The following is a 23,766-nucleotide window of genomic DNA, read 5'->3' on the forward strand; positions in this document are numbered from 1 at the left end:
TCATTTCGAGTTTAATATCACATGTGAGTGTTGTATGAAGTAAATTTTGAGCAGAGGTAACACATCAGTGCCATCAGCAGCACAGGGAACAGTGTTGAGCTCTGCAGCTGCTTCTTGAATGTATCAAAGCTCTATCACTTGGACAATCTCAATTCCCAGGGAAGCTGTGGCTGCCCCAGCCCTGGAAGTGTCCAAGGCCAGGTTGAATGTGGCTTGGAGCAACCTGGGCTAGTGGAAGGTGTCCCTGCCCATGGCAGGGGTGGGACTGGATGAGCTTTAAGGTCCCTTCCATCCCAACCCATCCTGTGATTCTATGAATTCCCACATTCTGACTGTGAGTGTATTTTTCTATCCGTTCTGTTCTAGGAATTAAAGCCACATGATCCCACAAAGGCACAGGGATCACATGGAAATCAGGGAAATAGGCATTTAAAAGGGAAGGCTTTGGGTCAGCTTCCATAAATGTGGATGGCAGACAGATATGCCCTGGGATAAAGATGAGATTAAAAAACTGCTCTAAAACCCCCTCTGCTTCCTTCTGGTAATATTTTTTATTGTTTCTGCAATTGTTGGGAATAAAAAAAAAAGACAAGCTATGAAAGAGAGGGGAAAAAAAGTAACCTCAAATTGCAGAAGAAGGTTTTCCAGCTCACTCCAAAGAAATAAGAAACATTGCAGATTAAATGTGTTTAATAGAAATTACAAGTCTAGGAAAGGTTTTCCTCTCAGGTGATACCTTTCTGCATTCATTGTTCCCTGCTCCACGTGGGAAGGGGAACGGTTGAGCAAGTATTAACTAGGAAATGGGGTTTACCTTCCACTGCTTATTGTTAAAATTGTTTTTTGGCATTTTAAATAACCTTTAAATGCAGGCTTAAAACGTGTATTTCAAGAAAATAGAATGACAAGCAACTGTATGAGGCTTCCCAGAGGGCCTTCTTAATTTTGAGGGTTGAGTTTAAGGACACACAGGTCAGCTCCCAGGGAATACAGCAGATTTTCCTGCTGGAAAACCTTCCAGTGTATCATTTTTTACCTACACTTCTTTTGCCTGAAATGCCAGGAACAGAGAGACTTGGACACATCACATCCCTCAGGCCTTGTGTTCATAGCGAGTTTTGGGCACCAGAAATTTCCTGTCCCCCAAAGCCACAAATACTAAGGTAGCAGTGAAAAATTTGCAGCCTGTGATTAGAATAATGAGAGGCCACTGATACAGGCCAAAAAAAATGACAGCACTCAGTGGTTTGCTGCTGTCCACAGTATTCTGGTGGTTTGTGGGTATTTACCAAAGGGAAGACAAGGTACCCATACAAAGGATGCCTGGTTTGTTTTCTGACAGCTTTATTTTGGTTGCTGGTGTGTAAATCTTTGTCTGGTGGGTGCCCAGCCAAGTGCACACACCTTGGATTGTGTTTCTCCATCTTTCTTCCCCTGGGTCACTGGTACTCTCACACCTCACTGTCTGGAGGTGCTGCAAGGTAGATTTGGGGGTTTTCCTTTTTCTCTGGGAAGGCAACAGTCAGAGGCTGGCCTTAAGCCTGGCTGTCTGACTGATGGATACTCCAAATGCCTGTCCAAGCTGTTGTTGAGAACCTGACCGTGTTTATTCCCCCTCCTCATCCATGTGCAGGCACCTCTCCTCATTTTCTCCTCCCATCTCTCAGGTTTCTGTCCAGATTTTTATGCAGCAACCTTTCTGTACTTGCCCCATCACCCCCCAACAAACACACTTTCCTTCCCACCAGCCTTTCTTCTGTGTCCTCCAACCATCAGTACCTTCCCAATATATCCTTTATTCCTCCAATTCTCATAAAGCAGTTCATTTCCTTTGCTTCCATCTTTCCATATCTCCCAGACCAAGAAACTGCCTCCAGTGCTTTTTGGAGGGAAGATCACTCCCATTTTAAATCCAGAATGACTGTCTTTGCTGGGAACAGTTTTACTTGCAAGAGTTCAGGCTGGGCAGAAATGTCACCACTGGTCCCTGTCCTGGCATGAATGGAAGATAATTTATTTTAAAGCAGAACTCAAGAGGGACCTTAAAGCCTTGTAAATATTGCAAAGCCTTCAATAAAAATGGCACAGCTGGCAAACTGTGACTCCCTGGGAGCCAAAAGTGTCTCTATTTAGCCCCTGTGCAAAAAGAGCAGCATTTTCCAATGAAGAGGTTAAGCCCTTTCCTCTGCAATTGGAAGGAGAACGATAAGGGCCCTCTGATACTCTCTAGGATTAAGGTGTTTACACTAGGGTTAGACCTGTGCTAGTTAAACTCATACCTTTCTTGGGTAAATACCTGCTAATCCTGCCTGCTGCAAGGCTGGAGCTCTGGCTGTGGGGTGGCTGAGGCTCTGAGGCACCAGAGGTGCACACACACTTGTGTATCTCTGTATAGAGGTGGTTTAAGGAGCAGCCAAAGCCAGGAAAAACCTCTCCTAGGCTGATTTGCCTGATATTCAACCAGGCTGCAGCCTCAGCATTATCACTTTCCAGGCTCTGCTGTCTTGGAGGGAGGCATGAATAAAGGATGAAGTCATTAAAATGATGAGCAGCCCTTTTTGATTTAACCAAAGACCTCGTCACACTTTCTTTCTCCAGCCTGGGGATTGTGTTTCTGCTCAGCTCCACCACAAAGTCCAGCCTGTGCTTCTCTGCTTCTCCCAGTTCAGGGTGCAGGGGGATAACTCCATCCCCAGGCACTCAGGAACACCAGGGAAAACACATACTGTCTTAATGTGGAGGCTTTGTGGTCTCCTAATGAATGGCAGAGGCTGAGATAAGTAAAAGCCAAACAGTGAATGACAGAGTCCTCACCACTAACTCACCTCCACTGCATTTCATCTGCCTAGAGACCTTCTCTGATAGCAGGAGAAGGGCAGCAGCACGAAGAGTGTTGCAGGATAATGCCATTCCAGGTGCATAATTTATGAAGGAAAACATAGGAGGGAAAGGAAAAAAAAGGCACCTTAAACCAGCTGCTCAGGAAATGAGAGACCAGACTGCCCTGTGCCACAGACACCTCTGGGAAGGAACCCTGTTTGCATTAATTTGGGCCCAGTGTGGAGCACAAGCAACAGCCCAAAGCTCCACACCTCCAGCAGCTTTCCCACCCAAATTACTTGTACCAATAATCAAAGGGAATGGCAGATCACCACACCAACTTTTGAGGCTAATAAAAAAAAATAATCTGTGTTTTCAGCAGGATTTGTCCTTCTACTTCCATTTTTAAGCATTGCTGTGTTTTATTATATTACTGCTGTGACTCTGAGTTATTCACTCATCAGTTCCCAAAATTCCAGAGCAGGAGGTAATTTGCTCTTATGCCATTTTAACTTAACATTGTCTGTCTGTAAATTTGGATTTAAACAATTGTGGAAATACCTTTCTAGAGGCCATGGGACTGTTCCAGCCAGCTATGAGTGAAATGAAGAGAATTCACCTTCTCAAGCCATTAAGCAACATTCGGGTTATTTTCAGCAATTCCACCTCCAAGCCCAAAAAAAAAAAAATGAACCAAACCCAAGAAGAGAAACCTGTAAAGCAGCTTTTATTGTTTTAAGTGGCTGCCTGATTTTCTTACTTGTTGATACATGCCTCTGATTAGGGCAGCTGGAAAGATAAATCATCATCAAAATGCCCCAAGTTTCATTTCAGAGCATGTCTAATCTCAAAAATTGCTTTATTAGTGACCTGGTGTTGGAGCTAGTTGGGAGTTGGAACCTGGAGATGCCAGTGTAAGGTACTTTAATGTGGAATTTATGCTTTGAGCAGCTGGGATTTGGGGAATTTTGGTCATGGTATAAGTCCACAACTCTGACCCGTGGCCAGACAGCACCTGGTGGGAAATTCCTGTGGGAAGAAACATTCTTGGAGGGGAACTGGGATAGACTGGTTTCCAAAGAATGCTTGAGAAACACTGGCCACCTTCAGCAGGAGGGGTTGGTTGAGTTACACATACAGAGAAAAAGGCTTTCCAACATATATTCATGTCTAAGTTTATCTGGAAGGGGGAAAAACAAACCCTGGGAGTGGAGGTGGCCCCGTTCACAGGGTGCCTCTGGTGCTTTGAATGTAAAGTAGGGACAAGGAGAGAAGAAAAACAAGCAATCAATCAATCCACCCCCAAAAGGCAAATATTTAATTGGCTAGAAATTAGCCATTTGCTAAATAACTGCTGTGATAGCACAGAAGCAAGAGTGGGTGGGTTTTGCAGCATCCTGAGGGATTCCTCTCATGCTGAAGCTTAAATAAAATCCTGTCACGAGCCCCTGAGGGGGTTCCCAGTCCAACCACCCCCTGAGCACCCACATGTGGGCAGGTGCAACGAGGCAAAGTGCAATAATTGTTTTTAACTTGTCTGCTGTATAAATAATTGCAGCTATTAGAAGAGGAATGGGTAGTCACCCCCTTGGGGATTGAAGCAGAAATCCTTTCTGCAGGTTATTTAGCTGTTCTTTGTCGTTTTATTGTGTTAAATGGGTTTGTTCTGCTGTAACTCAGAATATCCTGACTTATCCAAGGTACCAGTCTTGTCCCTCTTAGGGGGGACAAGCCAATGTGATCCTGGGCTGAGCCCACTGATTTTGTGCAGGCAGACATCTCCAAATTTGTGCAGACAGACATCTCCAAGTGCAAATAGAACCATAAAGGGATTCCCATTCCCACTCCATCCTTCACTGCCTTTAATGTTTTATTCAGTGAGCACCAAGCACAGAGCATAAGGAATGAAATTCAGGTCCTGTGGACCAGCAGTGGGGAAGAAATTTCGCTGAGGCAGCAGCTAGTGCAGGGAATCCCAGGGACACCCTCAGCCTGTTCCTCTGTTGCATCCCTGCGGCTCCAATTCCTCAGCTCAGCCTAGAAAGCTGCCTGTTCCCTCCTGAGAAGCAGAAACCCCTCAGGTTACTGCAGTGCTTCCACATGGATCTTTAAATGTCCCCTCGAGCTTGTTTTCACAGGGAGGAAACACCAGGCAGAGGATGTGAGTGAGAACAGCAGCAACAATCCCAAAGGAGGCCCCGTTAAAAATGCCTCGACATCCAGACTGTAATAAATAATTACAATTGATTTACACCCCACCTGTAATTCTGCAGTGCAGAGCAGCACTGTGGCAATCTCTGGTTCCTTTCCCTCAGCTTTCATCCTCCTGAATCAGCACCTCAGCACACTGGGCCCTGCATTCCTGCCAGCTCCTGTGCTCCAGGAAATGTGTGAGCTCCTGCTTGTGTCCCGTCCAACAGCAGGATAAAGCTCTGAGCTGGTCAAGTTTTATTGCTCTACATGACTCAGACATTCTGCATGTGGGTGAACATGGTTTGACTGCTCCTGTGGGGTTTTCTGGATGAAAGAAATCCTTCCAGGAGTGGGAAAAATGCTTAAAAAGTGGAAAGGGTGAGACAGGAAAGCATTTTTGGCCCTGTTTCTGCTTTCCCTTGCTCAGGAGAAGGAACTCCAGCATCTTCCTGATCTTTAAACACCAGCCCTCCTTCCTGCTGCCCTCAATGGGAGCACAGAGGTGCTGTTTGGGTTCTTTTATGTGTTACATAATGCACACAAGACCTTTTGCTCTTCGGGAAGACTTCCTTTTACCTCTGGTGACTCCAAGCAAGGCAGCAAAACACTCATGGAGTGTCAAAGCCACTCCTGCACAAACTCTGGCCCAACTTCCTCATGTCCAGCTCTGACCCCAAACCTCCCCCCCTTGTGCTGCCACGTCCATGCTCCAGCAGCTCTTCTGGGCTCCCCGAGAGTGGTTTGGTGCTATAATTCAGCTCCATCCCTACCTGGAACACGTGGATTCTTGTCAGCCTGGGTGGAAGTATTTAACAATAAACAGTGGAAGGCAAACACCTAACTAATTTTTTGTTGAAATGGCAAATTTGCTCCTTCAGTTGAGCTGAGCACACAGATGGGGGGTATTATGACCCACAGTGATGTGGGAAGTCATTTTAAATGTGATATACAAACTGTTGACCCTGGGGAAAGCAGCACCCACAGGGACTTCATTTGGAGAGAGACTCCCAGCCATTCAATAACAGAACAGAGGTTGAAAGCAGTTAAAGTTTAGACTGATTTCATGCCTTACCTACCCCTGCAAGCTGTAGGCTGCTCCTAGCAAAGCCACATTGCTGAATAAATCAACTCCCCCTAACTTTGCAGCCTGGCTGATTTATCAGTCCACTCTCCTGTCTCAGGCAGAGGAAGGAGGAGATGCAGCTTCTCTGCAACAACAACATCCTTGGAGCAGCTCTGTCCCATTTTCTTCCAAGGCCAAATTAATTTTTCAACAATTTTTCTGTTCTTCCCTCCTCTGAAGTTTCCTCAGTCATTTCCTTACATAACTATCTGCTCCTTAAAGTCTATGCACAAATCCCTTCCTTTCCAGCTTCCTCTGGGCTGAGCATGTTTTGGGCTCCAAGTCCTCCCCCTGTGACAGGACTTGAACCCTGGAGCAGAACTGGTGAGCAGCTCTGCCAGGGCAGACAGGTGAACTGGCAACTTGAAATCCCAGGAAAAGCTTTCCCTGTATTTTCAGGGTAAGCAGAGTTTAGGACAGACATGGTTTTGAACTAAACTGATTCCCAAAGAAAACCCCTCACATTTGTAACAAGAGACCAGCACCAGGTTTAAATTGCAAATACTCAAAAATTGAGAGTTCTCAAAGAACTGTTACAGGAATATCTTAAAGGGGGTTTGGTGAGGTTTTGCCTTTGCTCTTGGTGACAAACTTTAGTTCCTTCAAGACTTGTGAGATTTGGGACATCATCTACATCCTTCAAGAGGACTTTAAAGGTCTTCAAGTTCAGAAGGCTGTGTAAACACGTCACTCTCCAGACAAAATAGCTGAGGTGTTTGGGGCCTAAAAAAAGATTTACTTCTGATTGCAGTTCTTATTTTATTCAGACTTCTTTGCTTTGCTCTGAGTCATTTCTGAAGCAGCTGAAAATAACAGCTGCTCTTGGGTTATGTGTAATATGAGAAGGTGAGTATTGTCAGAGTAATGACAGGTATTAGTGAGAAACAGGGACCAAACTCTTGTGCAAGTGCATCTCTTTGGAGATCTAATGCAGGGAAGGAGAGTTGCACCACAGCAGCCCGAAAGGGGAAAAGAAAAAATGAAGTGAGATCCCTGCAACAGATAAGAAGGAAAAAGGGAGACTCACATTTTTCACAGAAACTGATTTAACCCCATAGGTGTAGGAAGGAATGATTTCCCTCACAGGCCACATCATCCCTGTGAGCAAACAGGTCTGACCACAGAAAGCTGTTGATACAGAATATCCCTAAAATGAGGGCAAAGCGAAGCCATCCTTAATTTTTGGAGGGGAGACACAAGGAACCCTCCAGTCACACAGCAGGGCAAGACAAGGCTCTTCAAAGCTGCAGCACCCCGTGGTGCTGAGCCCTGAAAAGCAATGAGTGGGGTCCCCTCTGGGTGGACGCAGCCAAGCATTGTGTTCCATCCCAACCCCCTGGGCTCCTCTGCTCCCAGGGTGCTGTTTTTGGGAATGTTCACTTGGCTCTACACCAGCAGCAAGGCCAGGCTTGAGGTACAGACACAGCACAGAGGAAAAGCTTGATAAAACCTGGCTTGGCAGGACCCAGAGCAGAGCCAGGGATGGTTATCAGCCAGCTGGAGCACTGTGTCCTGGTGCTGTGCACTGCACCACATGTCCTGGATGCTGTTGGGACACAGGGAACATGAAACAAGCATTCCCGTGGCCCTGAGCTGCTCCCCAGATGCTGTTTCCCCACATCTCCCATTCCAGCTGGAAAAATGTACAGGCTTCATGCAAAGCTTCCCTGTTTTCCCCCACCAAACCTGCACCATCTAGAAATCACTCCAAGGACTCGTGGAATTGCTTTCAAAACATAGTTATTTGTACCATACTCATGATATCTGTGAGAAAAAGATAAAGAAGCATCTCAATTCCTAAAGCATCAAAATCCACAGTCTACAAAGTACCTTGTGCTGACTAAGCAGAGCCTTTATTGCAGGGATTCTCTTCCCTGCTATCCCAGCTCCAACAGGGAGGTAGATCTGGCACCTGCTTCCCCCTGAAGGATTACTGGGAGCCACCAGCAACCCTAAGAAAACCTAAGAGCAAAAGCCTGCAAGCAGTGAGTATTTCCATCACACTGCTCTGAGCAGCACAGTCACCTTCCCTCCTCCATCCCCTGTTTCCACCTTTGTGTTTCTGGGTGTTTGGTTTGCAGTAACCCCCTGCCAAGGCAAATCATCCTCCAACAGCTGCACCAGCCACAACACCTGGAAACCCCCGACTGCAGCAACGAGTCACAGAATCACAGGATGGTTTGGGCTCCAAGGGACCTCGAAGCTCCTCTCGTTCCAAGGGAGCATTTTAAGCCCAGGGGGACCTTGCTGAAGGCTGTAGGTCAGTCCCTAACGCCACCACCACCTTGAAGGCAGCACAGCAGAGCAAACCCCCTGAGGCTTCACCGCTGCTCCCGGGCCTTTCCCCTCGCGCTCCTTACCGGGCCTCTGGAGACCCTCCGGGCCAAGGTCACCGGCCCCGGGGTGCGGGGATGCTCGGGCGCGGGGTGCTCCGGGGTGCGGGATGCCCGGGGCGGGGATGCTCCGGGTGGCGTGGATGCCCGGGCGCGCCCTCTGCCGCGAGGCCCGGGGCGAGCCGCGCTGAGCGGGGGCTGACGCGGGCACCGGGCACGTGCGGGGCCTCCTGGTGCGGGACAGCGCTGGGAGAACAGCGGCTGCGGGAAACCACCGGCGCCTCCGATCGGGGCCCCGGGAGCGGCGCTCCGGAGGTTGCTCCGCGGCCCCGCGCCGCCGCTCACCTCCGCGCCGGGCACCCGCGGCTCCCCAGCCCCGCTGTTAAATAACCCCCCTCTCTCGCCTCCCTCTCATCCCTCCTCCTCCTCACCTCCATTCCCTCCTCTCCTCCTACCTGCTCGCTCCTCCGCACGCGGCCCCGGGGCCGCTCCGCCCCACGCCGCTGCCGCAGCCGCTGCGCTGGGCTTGCGGCCGTCGGGGGGTGGGAGGATCGGGGCCCGAGCCCCTTGGGTAATGCCCGTGGAATGAGCCGGCTGGCACCTCCGGCACGCCGGCTGTTTCCCTGGAGCGCGATGTTTCCCTTGGACCCGGCGGCTTTTCCAAGCGCCGGCGTCAGGCGGGATGCGGGGAGCGCAGGGAGCGCGCACCGGCTGCGCCAAAGCTGCCCCGCGCAGACCTGCGGGCACCCGGAGCCCTTCACATCGCGCCCGGACCTTGGAATATATCTGTTTTTAGTGTAGTTTGCGGCATAGCGGGGGTGCGAAGGGCTGCCCGGGGGCCACAGGTAACTGGGAGCATCTCGGCTCCAAAGGGATGGGTGGGAAGGACCTGAGCGAGGTGCTGCGGCACGGCTGGGAGACACCGGGCATGGAGAGAGGGAAACGGGTGTGTGTCTGTGTGATAGCACCGTTTATCAGGTGCTTCCAGAAAAGGGAGATATGGATGAGCAAGTACTTACAGGACTTTATCTGAAATCCTGTGAAATGAATGATGATAACCATGAGGCTCGGTTTTCTGTAGTTTATTCTGTCCCAGAGATAAAAAAGCAGGATTTGATGTCCTGCTCACTACCAAACAGCTACTTAGGAACTCAAATTTGCAGTGTAAGTGAGAAATAAAAGCAACAAGCACTTTATTCAGTTTTCCCATGGGGTTGGACTCAATGATACTTGTAGGTCCCTTCCAACTCAGCATATTCTGTGATTCTGGGTGAATTCCAGGTACAATCTCATTCACTAAACAAAGTCACCCCAGTGGGACTTGGGGTCACCTCCCTCACAATGGGGCCACCGTGTCCTTGTTCTGGCACCCAGTGATGAATTCTAACCACAAAAAAGCCATAAAGGAATGCAAACTGTTTCAAAGGGCCAGGTGTAACTGCTGGTATTAAAGCTGTTCTTTTAATATTTGAACACATTTTTAATGATGCTTTAAAAATGCTCTTTCCTCAGTTAATGCCTTTAAAAGGCACTACACAAACAGAGCTGCACAGGCAACAAAGGGGTGATAAGGATGTGATGTTTTCCTTCCCAGCTGATGCAGTGAGAACAGAGCCTTCTTCTGCTCTTTTTATGGATGTTGACCGTGGAACTGATGCTTGCTGAGTCTTTGATCTTAAAAAATACTTATGTAGAGGCTTTGTTTTAAGCTTTAAAATAACTGTGTCCCTTCCTAGCTTGCAAAAGCACTCTGAGTTATCAGGGCACCTGCTCCACACAACAACTTTAGCTCTAGGTATTTTAGGGGACTGCTTGGGGTGATTTTTGAAGAGGTGTTTACAAACTGTCCCACACTCTCATTATCATCCCTATGATCTGTTACTGTCTTGCTTCAGTCTTCCTGCTGATGGTCACAGAGTCATTGAAACTTAGAATTGTTTAGATTGGAAAAGCCCTCCAAGATCATCAAGTTCAACTACTAACCCAGCACTGCCAAGGCCACCACTGACCCGTGTCCCCAAGTGCCACATCCACAGGGCTTTTAAATCCCTGCAGGGATGGGAACTCCCCCCCTGCCCTGGGCAGCTGTGCCAGGGCTGGACAGCCCTTTCTATAAAGACATTTTCCCAATATCCAACCTGACCCTCCCCTGGCACAGCCTGAGGTTGTTCCCTCTCCTCCTGTCCCTTGTTCCCTGGGAGCAGAGCCCGACCTCCCCGGCTACCCCCTCCTGACAGGGGGTTGCAGAGCCAGAAGGTCCCCCCTGAGCCTCCTTTTCTCCAGGCTGAGCCCCCCAGCTCCCATTACACTTGTGCTCTGCCCTTTCACCCATCAGCTGCCCTTGCCAGTTGGTTTAGAGGCAGGTTCAGTGTGTCTATAAATGTTTCAGTCTTGCCTTTAGACACACACAGTGTCTTATCAAAAGGAGAAGGATTTGCCTTACAATGAATTACAGATTTGCTGATAATCAAACGTTGTTTGCCTTGAGACCAGACAGGGCTGCAGGTGCCCTACCAAGTGTTCCCACAGGGAAGAACTTCACCAAGTCAGAACTGACTGAATTCAGGATTACTAACTCTTTTATGAGAAGTAGGACAGGGTTTAATCTAAAGGAGGCTGGGTTTGATTTATCATCTATTGCTGCTGAGACATGGAAGGCTCTTTCCCTTCACCCACTGTTTCCCCCCCGAGCCTCTTGCTCCTGCCAGGTTCCTGCCTGACTCAGGAGAAGCCTCTCAGCTTGCCCATGAAAGAAATGAAAAGCAAAGCAATGAAAGGGGAACAAAAAAAAGGAAATGAAGAATTAACTGTTCTATTAGACCAGCTGGAGCAGCAAGGGTTTGAAAAGGAGAGGCTTTGTGTGGTCTCATAAATACATTTAAAAACACGTCTAACCCTTGCATTTACCAGCTGCAAGATGGCCCATGGAGCTCCCTCTGCCCTGAGAAAAGGAGCCAAAAATCCTCCCAATGCCTTAAAATCAGGCCTATACCTTAAAAGATGAGTGTAACCCCTAAGCTAGGTCTGGTTGTGAACTTCCTTGGGGTTACCAGCCTCCTGCTCCAAACCTTCTGGAAGCTCAGCCTTCCCTAAAGGTAAAAATCAGACCAGAGCTGTTACCTCAATAAAGCAGATAAAAAGAAAGGAGTTTGTTTCCTTGTCTCCCCAGGGGCTGCAGCTCTGGAAGATCTGCTCCCTTCCTTGTTTGGCCACTGGGGATTTGTGTTAATTATTACTGGGGATTGAAGCCCTTGGCTTTTGCTCCTGCAGGAAACATCCAGCTCATCCCTCGAGACAGGAATAAAATCCCACACCTGCCATAAAGGCTGTCAGAGCATTCCTGAAGTCAAAACTGTAATTTGTAATATTTTGTGAGCCTTTAGGCTCTGTCACACCCCGCTGCAGAAACACTTGCCAACAGGCAGGGTTCTTCCAGCCCGGATCACCAGGGGCTGGGTTGGACCCTGGGTGGCTTTGGATGTCAAATATTGACTAAGTCATGTCAAGGTGCCACAATGGTGCTTTTAGTAACTCCTTTTCCTGGTCTGCACCTGTCTGTTGCAGGTGGGAGATCTGAAACTTCACTTTTCACTTTTTTTCATGTGGTCTCATTTGGGGTAAGTTTATTTGAAGTTTGACAGCTAGAGGAAAATAACTGCAAGGTCCTCTGAAGGCCTGGTTACCTCAAATCGTGGAATCACTGAATGATTTGAGTTGGAAGGACCTTAAAGATCATCTTGTTCCGCCCCCTGCCACGGGCAGGGACACCTTCCACTGTCCCAGGTTGCTCCAACCTGGCCTTGGACACTTCCAGGGATCCAGGGGCAGCCACAGCTTCTCTGGGCAACCTGTGCCAGGGCCTCCCCACCCTCCCAGGGAAAGATTTCTCCCTAATCTCCAAAACCTACAACCTGAGCTGACCCGAGGATGTTCCTTCAAACCCAGCAGAACAACAGGCAGAACTCTTTTCATTTTTTTCATTTTTCATTTTTCAATATTTGGATGTATTCTTCAGATCTTGTCTACCTAGTCAGGCTGCCTTGATGAATGGAAAGGAAACTCCCAGAGTAAGCATGGAATTTGTCTGAGTTTGCAGAATATTCCTGTAAAAGGCTGGGATGCTGGGCAGAGGTGATGCCGTGGCTAAACTTCCCATTATTGTGTTGTTAATTGTGCTCCTAACTAATTTAGTGTTACTCTTCTCATTCAACCTGCCAAATTAGAGGACAACCTTTTATCTAATGACAGGGCAGATAAAACAATCACCTCTCTGGGGGTGTGTGACAACCGTTTGAGGGTGATTATCTCTCCAAGTGATGACACCACACCTCTCTGGAGCTCCTGTTTTGGCAATTAGAGTCCCTTCAAAGGTACCTGTAAGGCCGGAAAGGCTGGGTGGGACACTGGTGGCCAGGGCTCATCCTGTCTTCTGGTGTGATTTCTTTTGGAATTTTGTTCAGTTTCTCCAGTCTGAGAAATTCTGTTGCACAGGAAACTGCTTATATACATCTATATCTATATCTATATCTACATCTACATCTACATCTACATCTATATCTATATATCTATCATCATCTATATCTATATATCTATCTATATCATGTAGTGAATTTGTAATTATTTATAAGCAGACTTGTCCTCACAAATCTCAGTCTTAACTGGTGTTCTGGGGTAACTCTGCCAGTCCCCAGCTAGAGGAGGAGCTGGGTGGCATTCTGGCATTGGGAACAAGTAATTAGAAGGAAAAGGATTACTCTACTTTAAGAACAAGGGCTGGGCAGGATCTACAATCCCGCTTGAGTCACATCTTCACATCTCTCTCAGCTCCCTGGCCAATATTAAATTGCTACAGCCACTTTATTGCTCTGTAGAAGCAAGTGGGGGACCTCCTGTTAGGATTGGAATCTTGTTGTTGAGCTGGAGATCCGAACATGTCCACGCTCACACCCTCACTGGCAGGGCTGTTGGCAGCTCCTGGAGTGCCCTCTTGTGCTGAGCCTCAGAAATCCGTCCCACTGAAGCACATTTTGCTCTTTGTCCCTTTTCAAGGGAGAAATAAGAGATGAAAAGGGAGTAACTTTGCTCCTTCTCTAATCTTGGTGTGATTCTTGGTGTGATTTTTGGGGCTGACCAGTGCAGAGCCAGGAGTTGGACTTGGATTTTTGTGGGTCCCTTCCAACTCAAGATATTCTGTGATTCCAATCAGAAGGTCTAAAAAATACCATGTATTTGTATTTTTATTTAAAATTTATTTATAATTATAGTTTTTTATTATTATTATCCATTCCCCTGTTTATTCTTTCAGAGATATTTTGCTGCCTCTGCTTCTGGGTGAAGTGCAGAGGAGGTGGAGAATATTAGGCATATTCCAAAGAAATCAGTGGGAATTTTTCTCCTGACTTTAGTGTTGATCCAAAGCCCCTTGCAGGTAGTTTGTATGTCAAAAATAAATATTCTCTCCCTATCCTTTGCTTTTTAATTCTGTAAATACTATAAACTGCCCAGCATTTTGAGTCCAGCACACACACACATAATTGTGTTCCCAGATTTTTTCCTTCCTGCCATGATTTTAAGGTACTGTGTGACCTGTGCTGTAACTTTACTTTATTACAAAGTGTGTATTTGTCAGAGCCGAGAAGAATTTGGGTTAAAGGGAATTAGATATTTCCATTTCCTTGTTTCCAAGGTGTGTTGCAACAGCTCCTGATGTCAAATCCCTGGTAAAGGGACATACCACCTATGTCCACACTGTGGGGCAGGACAAGATTCCCTATGAGTTAAATCTGCTGCTTTGGAGACCTCTAAGTCCTTTGGCTCATAAGATGCTTATTAACATCTGGAGAATGGATTTCCCAGTGTCAAAATAACGATTTCAGTGGTTAATGTGGAGAAATGAGTTCCCAATTAAAGTCTTTGCTAACAGAGAGGACTTTGCCTTGGCCAGGCTGTGCCTGACATGAGGCTTTGCCACCTCTTGGGCAGGTGCAGCTGGGACATGGATTTGTTTAAAACCTGCAATAATTAAAGCTTGGTAGTGTAGCTGAGGACTGGGAAAGCTCTGAGTCCAGCTCTGAGTTCAGTATCCCAGAATTTCAGTCCGTGCTGTTCCTACATTTACATCTCAGCACCGGCAAGGGCACAATCCGACTCAGAAGTCAGAAACACAGTTATTTCTTTGTGCAAAGCCTTCCCTGAGAGTTGGTACTGGAGACAAGGGGGGAAACAATCCCAGCCCTGGCTATGAGCAAAGGTAGGGCTATTGAGGATCTTTTGTTTTCCAAACACACAAGGCAAACAGCATTCCCAGCAAAGCCGGGTCTCCGTGACATCCCTGCCCTGGCACACAAAGGGAGACCGGGGTGAAAAAGGGGAGCCAGGTAATTTTATCACTTTTTACCTTTGGCTCTGTCGAGTTTCCAGAGGAGCACAAAGGAGGTGTTTCTTACCCTGGGGCAGAGGCACCTGCAGGTCCTGACAAAGGAACTCCTGGAGCAGGGCTTGGAGTGGGACTGTGCTCCATTCCTGGGGTGACACCCCAGGGAATATGTTTTACACTCCAAAAAGGCTTCAAAAACCAGCCCCAGTGTGGGAATTCAGCCCACAACTCACGTGCTAGAATTCTGCTCTCTCCCATAAATCTCTACATGATCCTGGTGTTTGAAATGTGCATTTAGGGGCTCCCAAAATGACTGACTCCATAGAATGGAATGGGCACCGTGAAGTTCTTGCAGTCCTTAAATAACTCCCTAAATGGGTATTTTTGGGGAATGGGAGCCTTTGGATCTTTCTGGCCATTACACTTTATAGGGCAATAAATCTCTATTTAGGTGCAACTGTGCTGCCATCCTGCAGATTTAGAGAATTTGAAGCAACATATGGTGGAAGGTTTGTGGGATCACTGGCACAGACTGATGCAGGGTTTTTCCCATCTCATTTCCCCCTTGATATCTGAATCATAATAACATTAAATGTAATGATACTGATCATTTCATTCCTTTGCATCCACTGGAAACCCCTATGGCAGTATTTTTCTGCAGTCAAGCATTTAAAATCCTACATGAGGAACGTCTCCTTTCTTTACACACGTGACTTGTTTAATTTTTACACCACGCAGGATTTAAAGTTCTCATCACAAATGAACTCCCTCTCCCCCAAATTTAAGCTGAAAACAGAACAACTCTAAAAGCAAAATCCAAAGATATTTTTCTTTCATTTTTAGGTTTTTTTTTCTGTCAAGCATTTGATTCCTAATTTGGTCATGGGAAAAAAATTACAGACTAGAATCCAAAGTTACTCTTAATAAGTGGAATTTAACAATTCTCACCCTTCTGTTGGTAAACCAGGATACAGTGGGAAAGGAGGAAAACAAGGGGGCCCTGGACAGTGAGGACCAAAAAGAGAAAATGGGAAAAAATTGGAATTATATCTCGGATTGATTAATTATCTGTTCCACTGCTCATATAGAAATACTCCCTCCCCTAATCAGCAGCACAGCAGAGAATTTTCTCTTCAGTCTGTTTTCTGTTTGGCTCAATTGTTTTGTGATAATGAACAAAGAAAACCAGAACACGTTGCAGTGTTTCAGAAAATCAGGTTATTGGGGGATGTGTGTGGGAGGGGCTCTTCCAGGAGCTGCTAAATCCTGGGAAATCTGTGAGAAATGGGAATTGTGATTTCACACGGGAACATTAACTTCCTTTTAACACTTTTTACTCAGCTCAAGCACAATTTAATTCCATGTTACCCACTTCTTTGTGAATATTCTCTTTTCCAGTTTGCCTACTTGAGCATTAATACTTAAATTACCTAATATTGCAAAACTGGCTTATTTTCTGTGCTGCTTTGGTTTTCACTCTTTTCTCCTGGACCCTTCTCAAGCAAATGGACAAATTCACTCTGAGTCTGGTGGTACCACGTGAGATTAAAGAGGAGCTTCCCTAAATCCCCAAAAACTGGTGTTGGGGGAAGATCCCAAACCCATCCCACGTGAAGAGCAGCCTCCCAGCCCAGGGAGGTGTTTGAATGTCCCCAGGTATCGATGTCACCTTGCTCCTTTCAGGGGACTTTGCCAATCCCCCCCTTCTCTCCTCTGCTGGCTCTTATTGGCCACGGGAGCAGCTGTTCCCCAAATAAAACTGATTCTCTCCCAAAATAAGATTGTCTTGTTCCAAGTGCCGTGGAGGGGGGGTTTTTCTGGGAACAGGAGCGTTTATAAGGTAGGAGAGAGCACACCCTGGTTGTTCAGGCTTCAGGAGGGGTATTTGCAATGAACTTGTAGAATTTAAGACATAGGGGCAGTGGAATTTGACCCCAGAAAAATGACTTGCTATAAGGAATCTATGGCTGCATGAGGACTGACTTTTTTCCTCTCCCATATAAGGACTAGAAATAATTAAATAACAGAAAATGCAATCTTGATATCTAAATAATCTCCTTGGTATCTAAAACTGGCAGATTGGGGTTAAATACCTGTAGTGAACTGGAATATCTAAATACTAGAATTTTAGGGAGCAGATAAAGAACAAGTGTATTATTCCCATGTTATTATAGGACAGATGTAAACAGTCAGGAGATATTTAAATGCAATTAAATATAGATGTACTGAGTGAAGTGGCACTGCAGCAAAGTTTAATTCTTCCTGCTTTGTGTCCACCCCGAACCAGAATCTTTCCTGGTGGGGGGGATTCAAAGGAATGATTTTTAATTCAGTGGTGATGAGTTAATGGAAAGAAAAAGTCCAGAATTTCATTTTTATTAAAATGCTTCTATATAGAATCACAGAATGGGTTGGAAGAGACCTTAAAGATCATCTCATTCCAACTCCCCTTCCATGGGCAGGGACACCTTCCACATATGAAGAATAATTATTTTAGGAACAGTCTTGCCCCTTATAATGAAAATCTGTTTAATGATTCCTTGCTCTGAGCATGTTATTTTTTATACAGACCAGTAAGGTATAATTTTGTTATTAATTATGTTTTTCCAGTATTTAACAGCAATCCATAATTCTGACTATTTAACTGGGGTGTGTCTGGTTTAGAGCTTTGCAGCAGAAGTGGGGTGTGACAGCGAAACAGAAATTATTGGGATTTGAGAACTGATTTACCACTTCCCATAAAGTTAATTGATCTTTAAAGTCATAGGTTCTTTCTGTGTGGAAATTATGGGGTTTTTTAATTATTTCCAGCAGTGGCAGGACACTCCTGAATGAGTATGTTGTTCAAAAGGAGAATTTTAGCCTTTACTGGAGCTGAGGGGGTGAAGAATGTGTTGAATGGCAACAGTGACCACTGGGAATTTTATGTGAATATTCAGTTTTCTATTTCATGATTTGGTTTTGTGTGAAAATGGAAAAAAAGAAAATCACCACCCTTTCCTCTAAAATTGAATTCTTAAAGATGGAAAGATTCTAATCCTGCAAATGCCTGACTTGGAATGGGATCTCCTTTTGCCCCCTGGATGGCAGGGATAGTTGGAATACCTCCTGGAGACTTTCTCATGCACTGAAGTGCTGTGGCTGTAGGGAAGGTTGGGTTACAGGTTCAGCAAGAAAGGGACTCTGTTCTGTTTGTATTTACAGCTTTAAAAAAGAAACAAAGATGCTTTTTATGACAAGTCACCTGAGAGGCATCACCTGTTCTATAGGAAAAAAATAATGTCCTTTTTACTGTGTTCTTTCTTCCTGGTTCAGCTGAATCAACACCTTAAAAATCAAAAGAACAGATGTGATAGTTTGCACTAAAAATATGGAAGTCCAGAAAATCAGTCAGAAAAAAATCAAGGTGAAATTTTTGGAATATTTGGTGCTTGATGCTTTGATTCCAAAATACTTCATTTTGGGAAACTTGATGTGTCATTTTGTTTCCATTTGTTCTTTTGGAGCAAAGCTTTATATAAATTGTGCAGTTGTGCAGGACTCTGAAATCATTACTGATTTCTATTTGTATCCTTCCAGTGCTTAAAGGGGGCTTGCAAGAAAGTTTGGGAGAAACTTTTCAGAAGAGCGTGGAGTGATAGGACGAGGGGGAACTGCTTCAAAGTGAAAGAGGGATAATTTAAGTTAGATATTGGGAAAAAATTCTTCCCTGTGAGGCCCTGGCACAGGTTGCCCAGAGAAGCTGTGGCTGCCCCAGCCCTGGAAGTGTCCAAGGCCAGGTTGGAGCAACCTGGGTTAGGGGAAGGTGTCCCTACCCGTGGCAGGTCCTTTGAGGTCCTTAAGGTCCTTTACAACCCAAAGGTCCTTTAGGTCCTTTAAGGAACCTTTAGTTCTAAGGACCTTTAAGGTCCTTTAAGGCTTTAAGGTCCTTTACAACCCAACTTGGCCTTGGACACTCCCAGGGATGGGGCAGCCACAGCTTCTCTGGGCACCCTGTGCCAGGGCCTGCCCACCCTCACAGCCTCAAAGCTCAGTCCTGTGGCTTTGTGGGGCAGAGGCAGAGGGTGTTTTGGAGGGATTATTGTTGTGTTTGTGTTTTCCCACAGCTGCCAGGATGTGGAGCTCCCCGGGGCCCGTCTGGGCGTTCCTGGCTCTGGCCGTGGCCGTGGTCGTGCGCGCGGGGCCGAAGGTGACCCCGGCCGTGAAGTACACGAAACCAAAGCCCCCACAGCTGGTGGCCTCTCGCCCCCCTCCCACCCTTCTCCCGGGGAAAATCCCAGTCCCGGCAGCTCCAGGTGCAGCTGAGTTACCCCCCCCGAGCCGAGGGGCCACCACGATGTTCCCCTTCGAGAACTACACCCTGGACACGGCCGAGTTCTTCTTCAACTGCTGCGACTGCTGCCCCCCTTCCATGGGGCCCCGGGGGCTGCCGGGGGAGCAGGGACCCCCAGGTAGGGGGATCACCCTCTCACTGCCCTCACAGACACCACATCAAGGAGCTTTTCCTTCGAGAAATGATTCGTGTGGAAATGAGGGGAGACCTCACAGCAATCTGCAGCTTCCTCGTGAGCAGTGGAGGGGCAGCACCATCTCTGCTCTGTGGGACCAGGGACAGCACCAGGGAATGGCTGGAGCTGTGCCAGGGCAGGGTCAGGTTGGATCTCAGGGAAAGGTTCTTCCCCCAGAGGCTGGTTGGGCACTGACCATGCTCCCCAGGGCAGTGGGCACAGCCCCAAGGCTGCCAGAGCTCCAGGGGGGTTTGGATGATCCCCTGGGGCACAGGGGGGGACTCTGGGGATGGGCCTGTGCAAGGCTGAGGGTTGGGCTCCATGATCCTTGGGGATCCCTCCCAGCTCAGGATATTCTATAACTCAATGCAATGCTGAATGTGATCACACCTTGTGTAAATCCAAAGCAAAAAAGTGCATTCTGGTCACATCCCAGGAGTTATAAACCACCAAAACGAGTGGGAAGGCCCCCAAAAGGAGCTCCCTCCCATGAAATCACACTGGTGTGGGACTTGAGCAGAGCCCTGTCCCCCATTCCTGGCAGGTGGCCACACTCTTCAATTCTCTGTCCCTGTGTCTGAGCCCTTGAGAGTCACAGATTTACTTTCCCAGTCACTCCAACCATGGCTTTGTGAGCCTCAAAACTACCTTGGAGCGGTTTTGCATCTTTGCTGAAGGTTTGTAATAAACCCCTCTCTTTTTTTCTCATCTTTTTTTTTTTTCCCCACTGGAAAAGAGGAAATTAAGTACAGGAATAATTTTGGGTTCGAGCCCAAAAATAAATAAATAAAGGACCTCTCACAAGAGACAGCTCTTTATAAATATTTCATAAAACACACTTTGTCTCTTCTTTCTACTGCTAAAATACACCTTATAGAGCACCTCATTCTCATCCTGCTCGAATGAATAGTGCATTAGTCTGCAAATGTTCACTTTAAAAGCACCAATATTGGAGAGAGAAACTGTTCAGCTGAAGAAAGGTGGTAAAATCATGAAATAATTCTCCTTTAATACAATGTACTCCAGGGATTCTCACTTCCCAGGGCTCGGGAGGGATTGGCTGATGGAAGTTTTAGTGGCTGCAAAGGGAGTTTGATTTCTTATGTCTCTGGAGTGTTGATGGAAAAGTCCTTTGGATGATTGAAGGTGCCATAATCTGCTCCCAGACATTCACTGGGAGTCTCTGAGATTCCCAGGTGGATGTAAAAATGAAGGAAAGATTGGAGCCAGCTTCCTTGCCTTTCAATCCATCCTTTCTGCAGCAAGGAACTGTCAGCCAGGTGCCACTTCTGTATTTGCAGACTTAATTCTCTTTAAGGAGAGGGGCAATTCCGAAGCAATGGGAACTCCTTAGATGCACTCAGATATTAAAAAGTGATTACTTCTGAAGTTTCATCACTGTCTGAGCTCCCGTGGCTCTGAGGCAGCTCAAAGTTGGTTTTAAAAAGTCTTTAACTACGGCCAAGGGTGAAATGCAGAACTGTAAGATTTACACTGGTTGTATGATGTCAAATAAAACACCCAGCTCTTCCCAGAGGGATGGAAGCCCCTTCCACACACTCCCCAGTACCAGGTTGCTCAGCAATTATTGCAGATGTTGTTTATAGAGTGAAACCTTTGAGTTACTGAGATAATTTTGTTCATGTGGTTGTGTTTCAGGTCCCAAGGGGGACAAGGGAGATGATGGTCTGCCAGGTCTGCCAGGAGCTCCAGGCCCTCAAGGTCCAAAAGGTTCTAAAGGAGAGAGAGGTAAAGCAAATGCTGTTGTCCTCATCCAATACCACAAAATGTAAAGAAACCCTATTTTTCCAAGAGAAAGGGCTTCCAGCAGCAGAGTGCTGAGCTGTTTAGTCAGCCTTTTAGGCCTTGATTCACCTCTGGAACAAGGCTTTTGGCAATCCTGGAGTGAGGAATGCTGTCACCTTCTGCATCTTGCTGTTAAGCAGCAGGAACTGCCTCCCAGTGAGGCAGAAATCCAGCACAGAGTGAGATGGTTCTTGAGGTGTGAGGTTCAGCCGAGGTTTCTGAGGGGGTTTCTTGCAAACACACAATGCTAGTGTCTGTTCTGTCAGGGAAGTGAGGGACACATGGAAATGGTCCCAATGGATTGATTGCTGTGTGATGATTGCTGGCTGCAGACACCAGCACCGAGTAATGAATTCATTAATGGTGGAATGTTCTAGGAGGAAAAGGGGAGCAAGGCGAGCGAGGAGCAAGTGGAAATCCCGGTTATCCAGGAAAACCTGGGCTGCAAGGTATGTAACACAGGCTGGGAAACCAGGAATATTGCCCTGACCTTTCCCTTTGCTGTCTCTGTCTCCAAAACAATCCAACACTGCTGGTGTTTTAATCTTCCTTTCCCCCCTTACTTTTCCCTGTTCCAGGTGAAGCCGGAGCCAAAGGCAATAAGGGCAACTACGGCTTCCCTGGGCTGAAGGGACAAAAGGGGTCCAAAGGGGACACTTGTGAGAACGGGACCAAAGGAGCCAAGGGGGACAGGGGGGATCCCGGAGACCCAGGAGTGGTGGGAGAACAGGGTGACAAAGGGGAAAAGGGAGACACGGGGGAGAAGGGCTACTGTGGGGAGCCAGGGGGGAGAGGGGCGAAGGGAGACAGAGGGGAAGGGGGGACCAAGGGGGAAAAAGGGAGCAAAGGGGACATGGGGGCTGCAAGTGGGATTCGGGGGGTGGGCAACGACAAAACAGGGAAGAAAAGGGCGAGCGAGGAACTAAAGGTGAGAAAAGGGACCTGGGCCCTGCCGGCATAATGATGGGACCAGGGAGCCGTTCCAAGGGGTTGGCAGACAACCAAGGGGGGCCGGGTGGGCGCGGGGCCAAGAAAGGGCTCGCGCGGGGTCCAAGGGCGCGCGGCGGGGACCCCGCCAAGGCCCCGAGATCGGCCTTCAGCGCCGGGCTGTCCAAGCCCTTCCCTCCCCCCAACGTGCCCATCAGGTTTGACAGGGTTCTGTACAACGAGCAGCGGGACTACAACCCTTCCACCGGCAAGTTCAACTGCTCCGTGCCCGGCACCTACGTCTTCGCCTTCCACCTGACGGTGCGCGGGCGGCCGGCGCGCGTCGGCCTCGTGGCGCGCACCAGGAGGGTGGCCAAGGCCAGGGACACCGTCCACGGGCAGGAGATCGACCAGGCCTCCTTCCTGACCATCCTGAAGCTTGGTGCAGGAGACCAGGTGTGGCTGGAGGTGGCGCGGGACTGGAACGGGGTCTACGCGGGCGCGGAGGACGACAGCGTCTTCACGGGCTTCCTGCTCTACCCGGATGTTCTCGAGGTCCTGAGGTAGAGTTAGAGGGAGAAGGTGTCTTCTGTCGAGTGCAGATACCCTTCCAGAAGATTTGTAACGAGGACATTAGGCCTTGTTTCGCTTAGGAAGCCTTTCCTGCCTAAGAAAAAAATACCTTTTTAAAGATAATTTGGATGTTTTCTCCTCTTGTGTTCCAGAGGAGAATTACAGAGTCTGTGGTGGGAGGAGAGATAAACTCACACAGGCTACAGGGGAGGGCCTGGCAAAGATAAAAAAGCCTTGAAGAGAATAGGAGGTGCTTTTTGCAGCACTGCTAGGAGTTTTTCCCTTGTAAGTCCAGTGTTCTGGACTTTGGAATAAGTTTTCCAGAACTCCTTCCACTGCTTGGCATTTTGGGGGTACCTGTGTGTTTTCTTACTTCACAATGTCACTGGAAAACAGGATTTTCCCTGTGCCTGTGAGAGGAGAAATGGGCATCAGAAATGGTTTAGTGTCTGCTTTTCACAATATTTTCACACAATTATTTATATTTGCAATATTAGTTGGTTAGAGCAGGGTGCTGGTAACACCAAGCTTGTGGGTTTGATCCCCACTCACTTAAAAATTAGACTTGATCCTTGTGGGTCCCTCCCAACAGAATATTCTGTGACTCTGTGAATATATGGATTAGTTTTAACTGGCAGCCCCAAGAAGCGACACGTCCTTTGTGATGGCTGAGAGGAACCAGCATCCAAACACCAGCAGGACCAGCTTGGAAAGGGGATTTCCCATCCCAGGCTCCAGGTTTGTAATTGGCCTGTTCAAATTATGTAAAGAAACTCATGGCCTGACTGTAATTCTCATCAGGTCAGCTCCTGCAAATCTCCCGTGGTCCAAACCCCTCCAGGAATCGGTTCTGATAATCTAAAAAAAATAAAATTTTCGGTAAAGATTGCAGAGTTTGATTTGTAGAGCTCAGTCAGATGTGAACGTGAGCAGTAGGTTTCTTAAAATCACATGGAAAGATTTAAAGCTATTTTATCTTTGAATCAGTATTATTTAGTACTTTAGACATGGTCATGAACTATATAAAGGTTTGTCTAAAGGAGTATTAAAGTTATTTAGAGAGTATAAAAAAAAACAACCTAAAACCATTGTTCTTTGGCACAAATA

General features: G+C 47.2%; 1 protein-coding gene across 1 annotated transcript; it reads left to right on the forward strand.

Moving 5' to 3' along the window:
- Positions 1-18,959: 18,959 nt before the first annotated feature.
- On the forward strand, positions 18,960-23,031 carry OTOL1 (otolin 1). Its single transcript, XM_018079190.3, is given in 5 exon segments — positions 18,960-19,296; positions 21,013-21,102; positions 21,537-21,608; positions 21,738-22,060; positions 22,063-23,031. Coding segments are annotated over 5 exon segments (1,413 nt in total). The 3' UTR covers positions 22,654-23,031.
- The last annotated feature ends 735 nt before the right edge of the window (positions 23,032-23,766 follow it).

Source organism: Manacus vitellinus, unplaced genomic scaffold (genome assembly GCF_001715985.3).
Source record: "Manacus vitellinus isolate BGI_N305 unplaced genomic scaffold, ASM171598v3 scaffold_45_pilon, whole genome shotgun sequence".
Taxonomy (NCBI): Eukaryota; Metazoa; Chordata; class Aves; order Passeriformes; family Pipridae; genus Manacus; species Manacus vitellinus.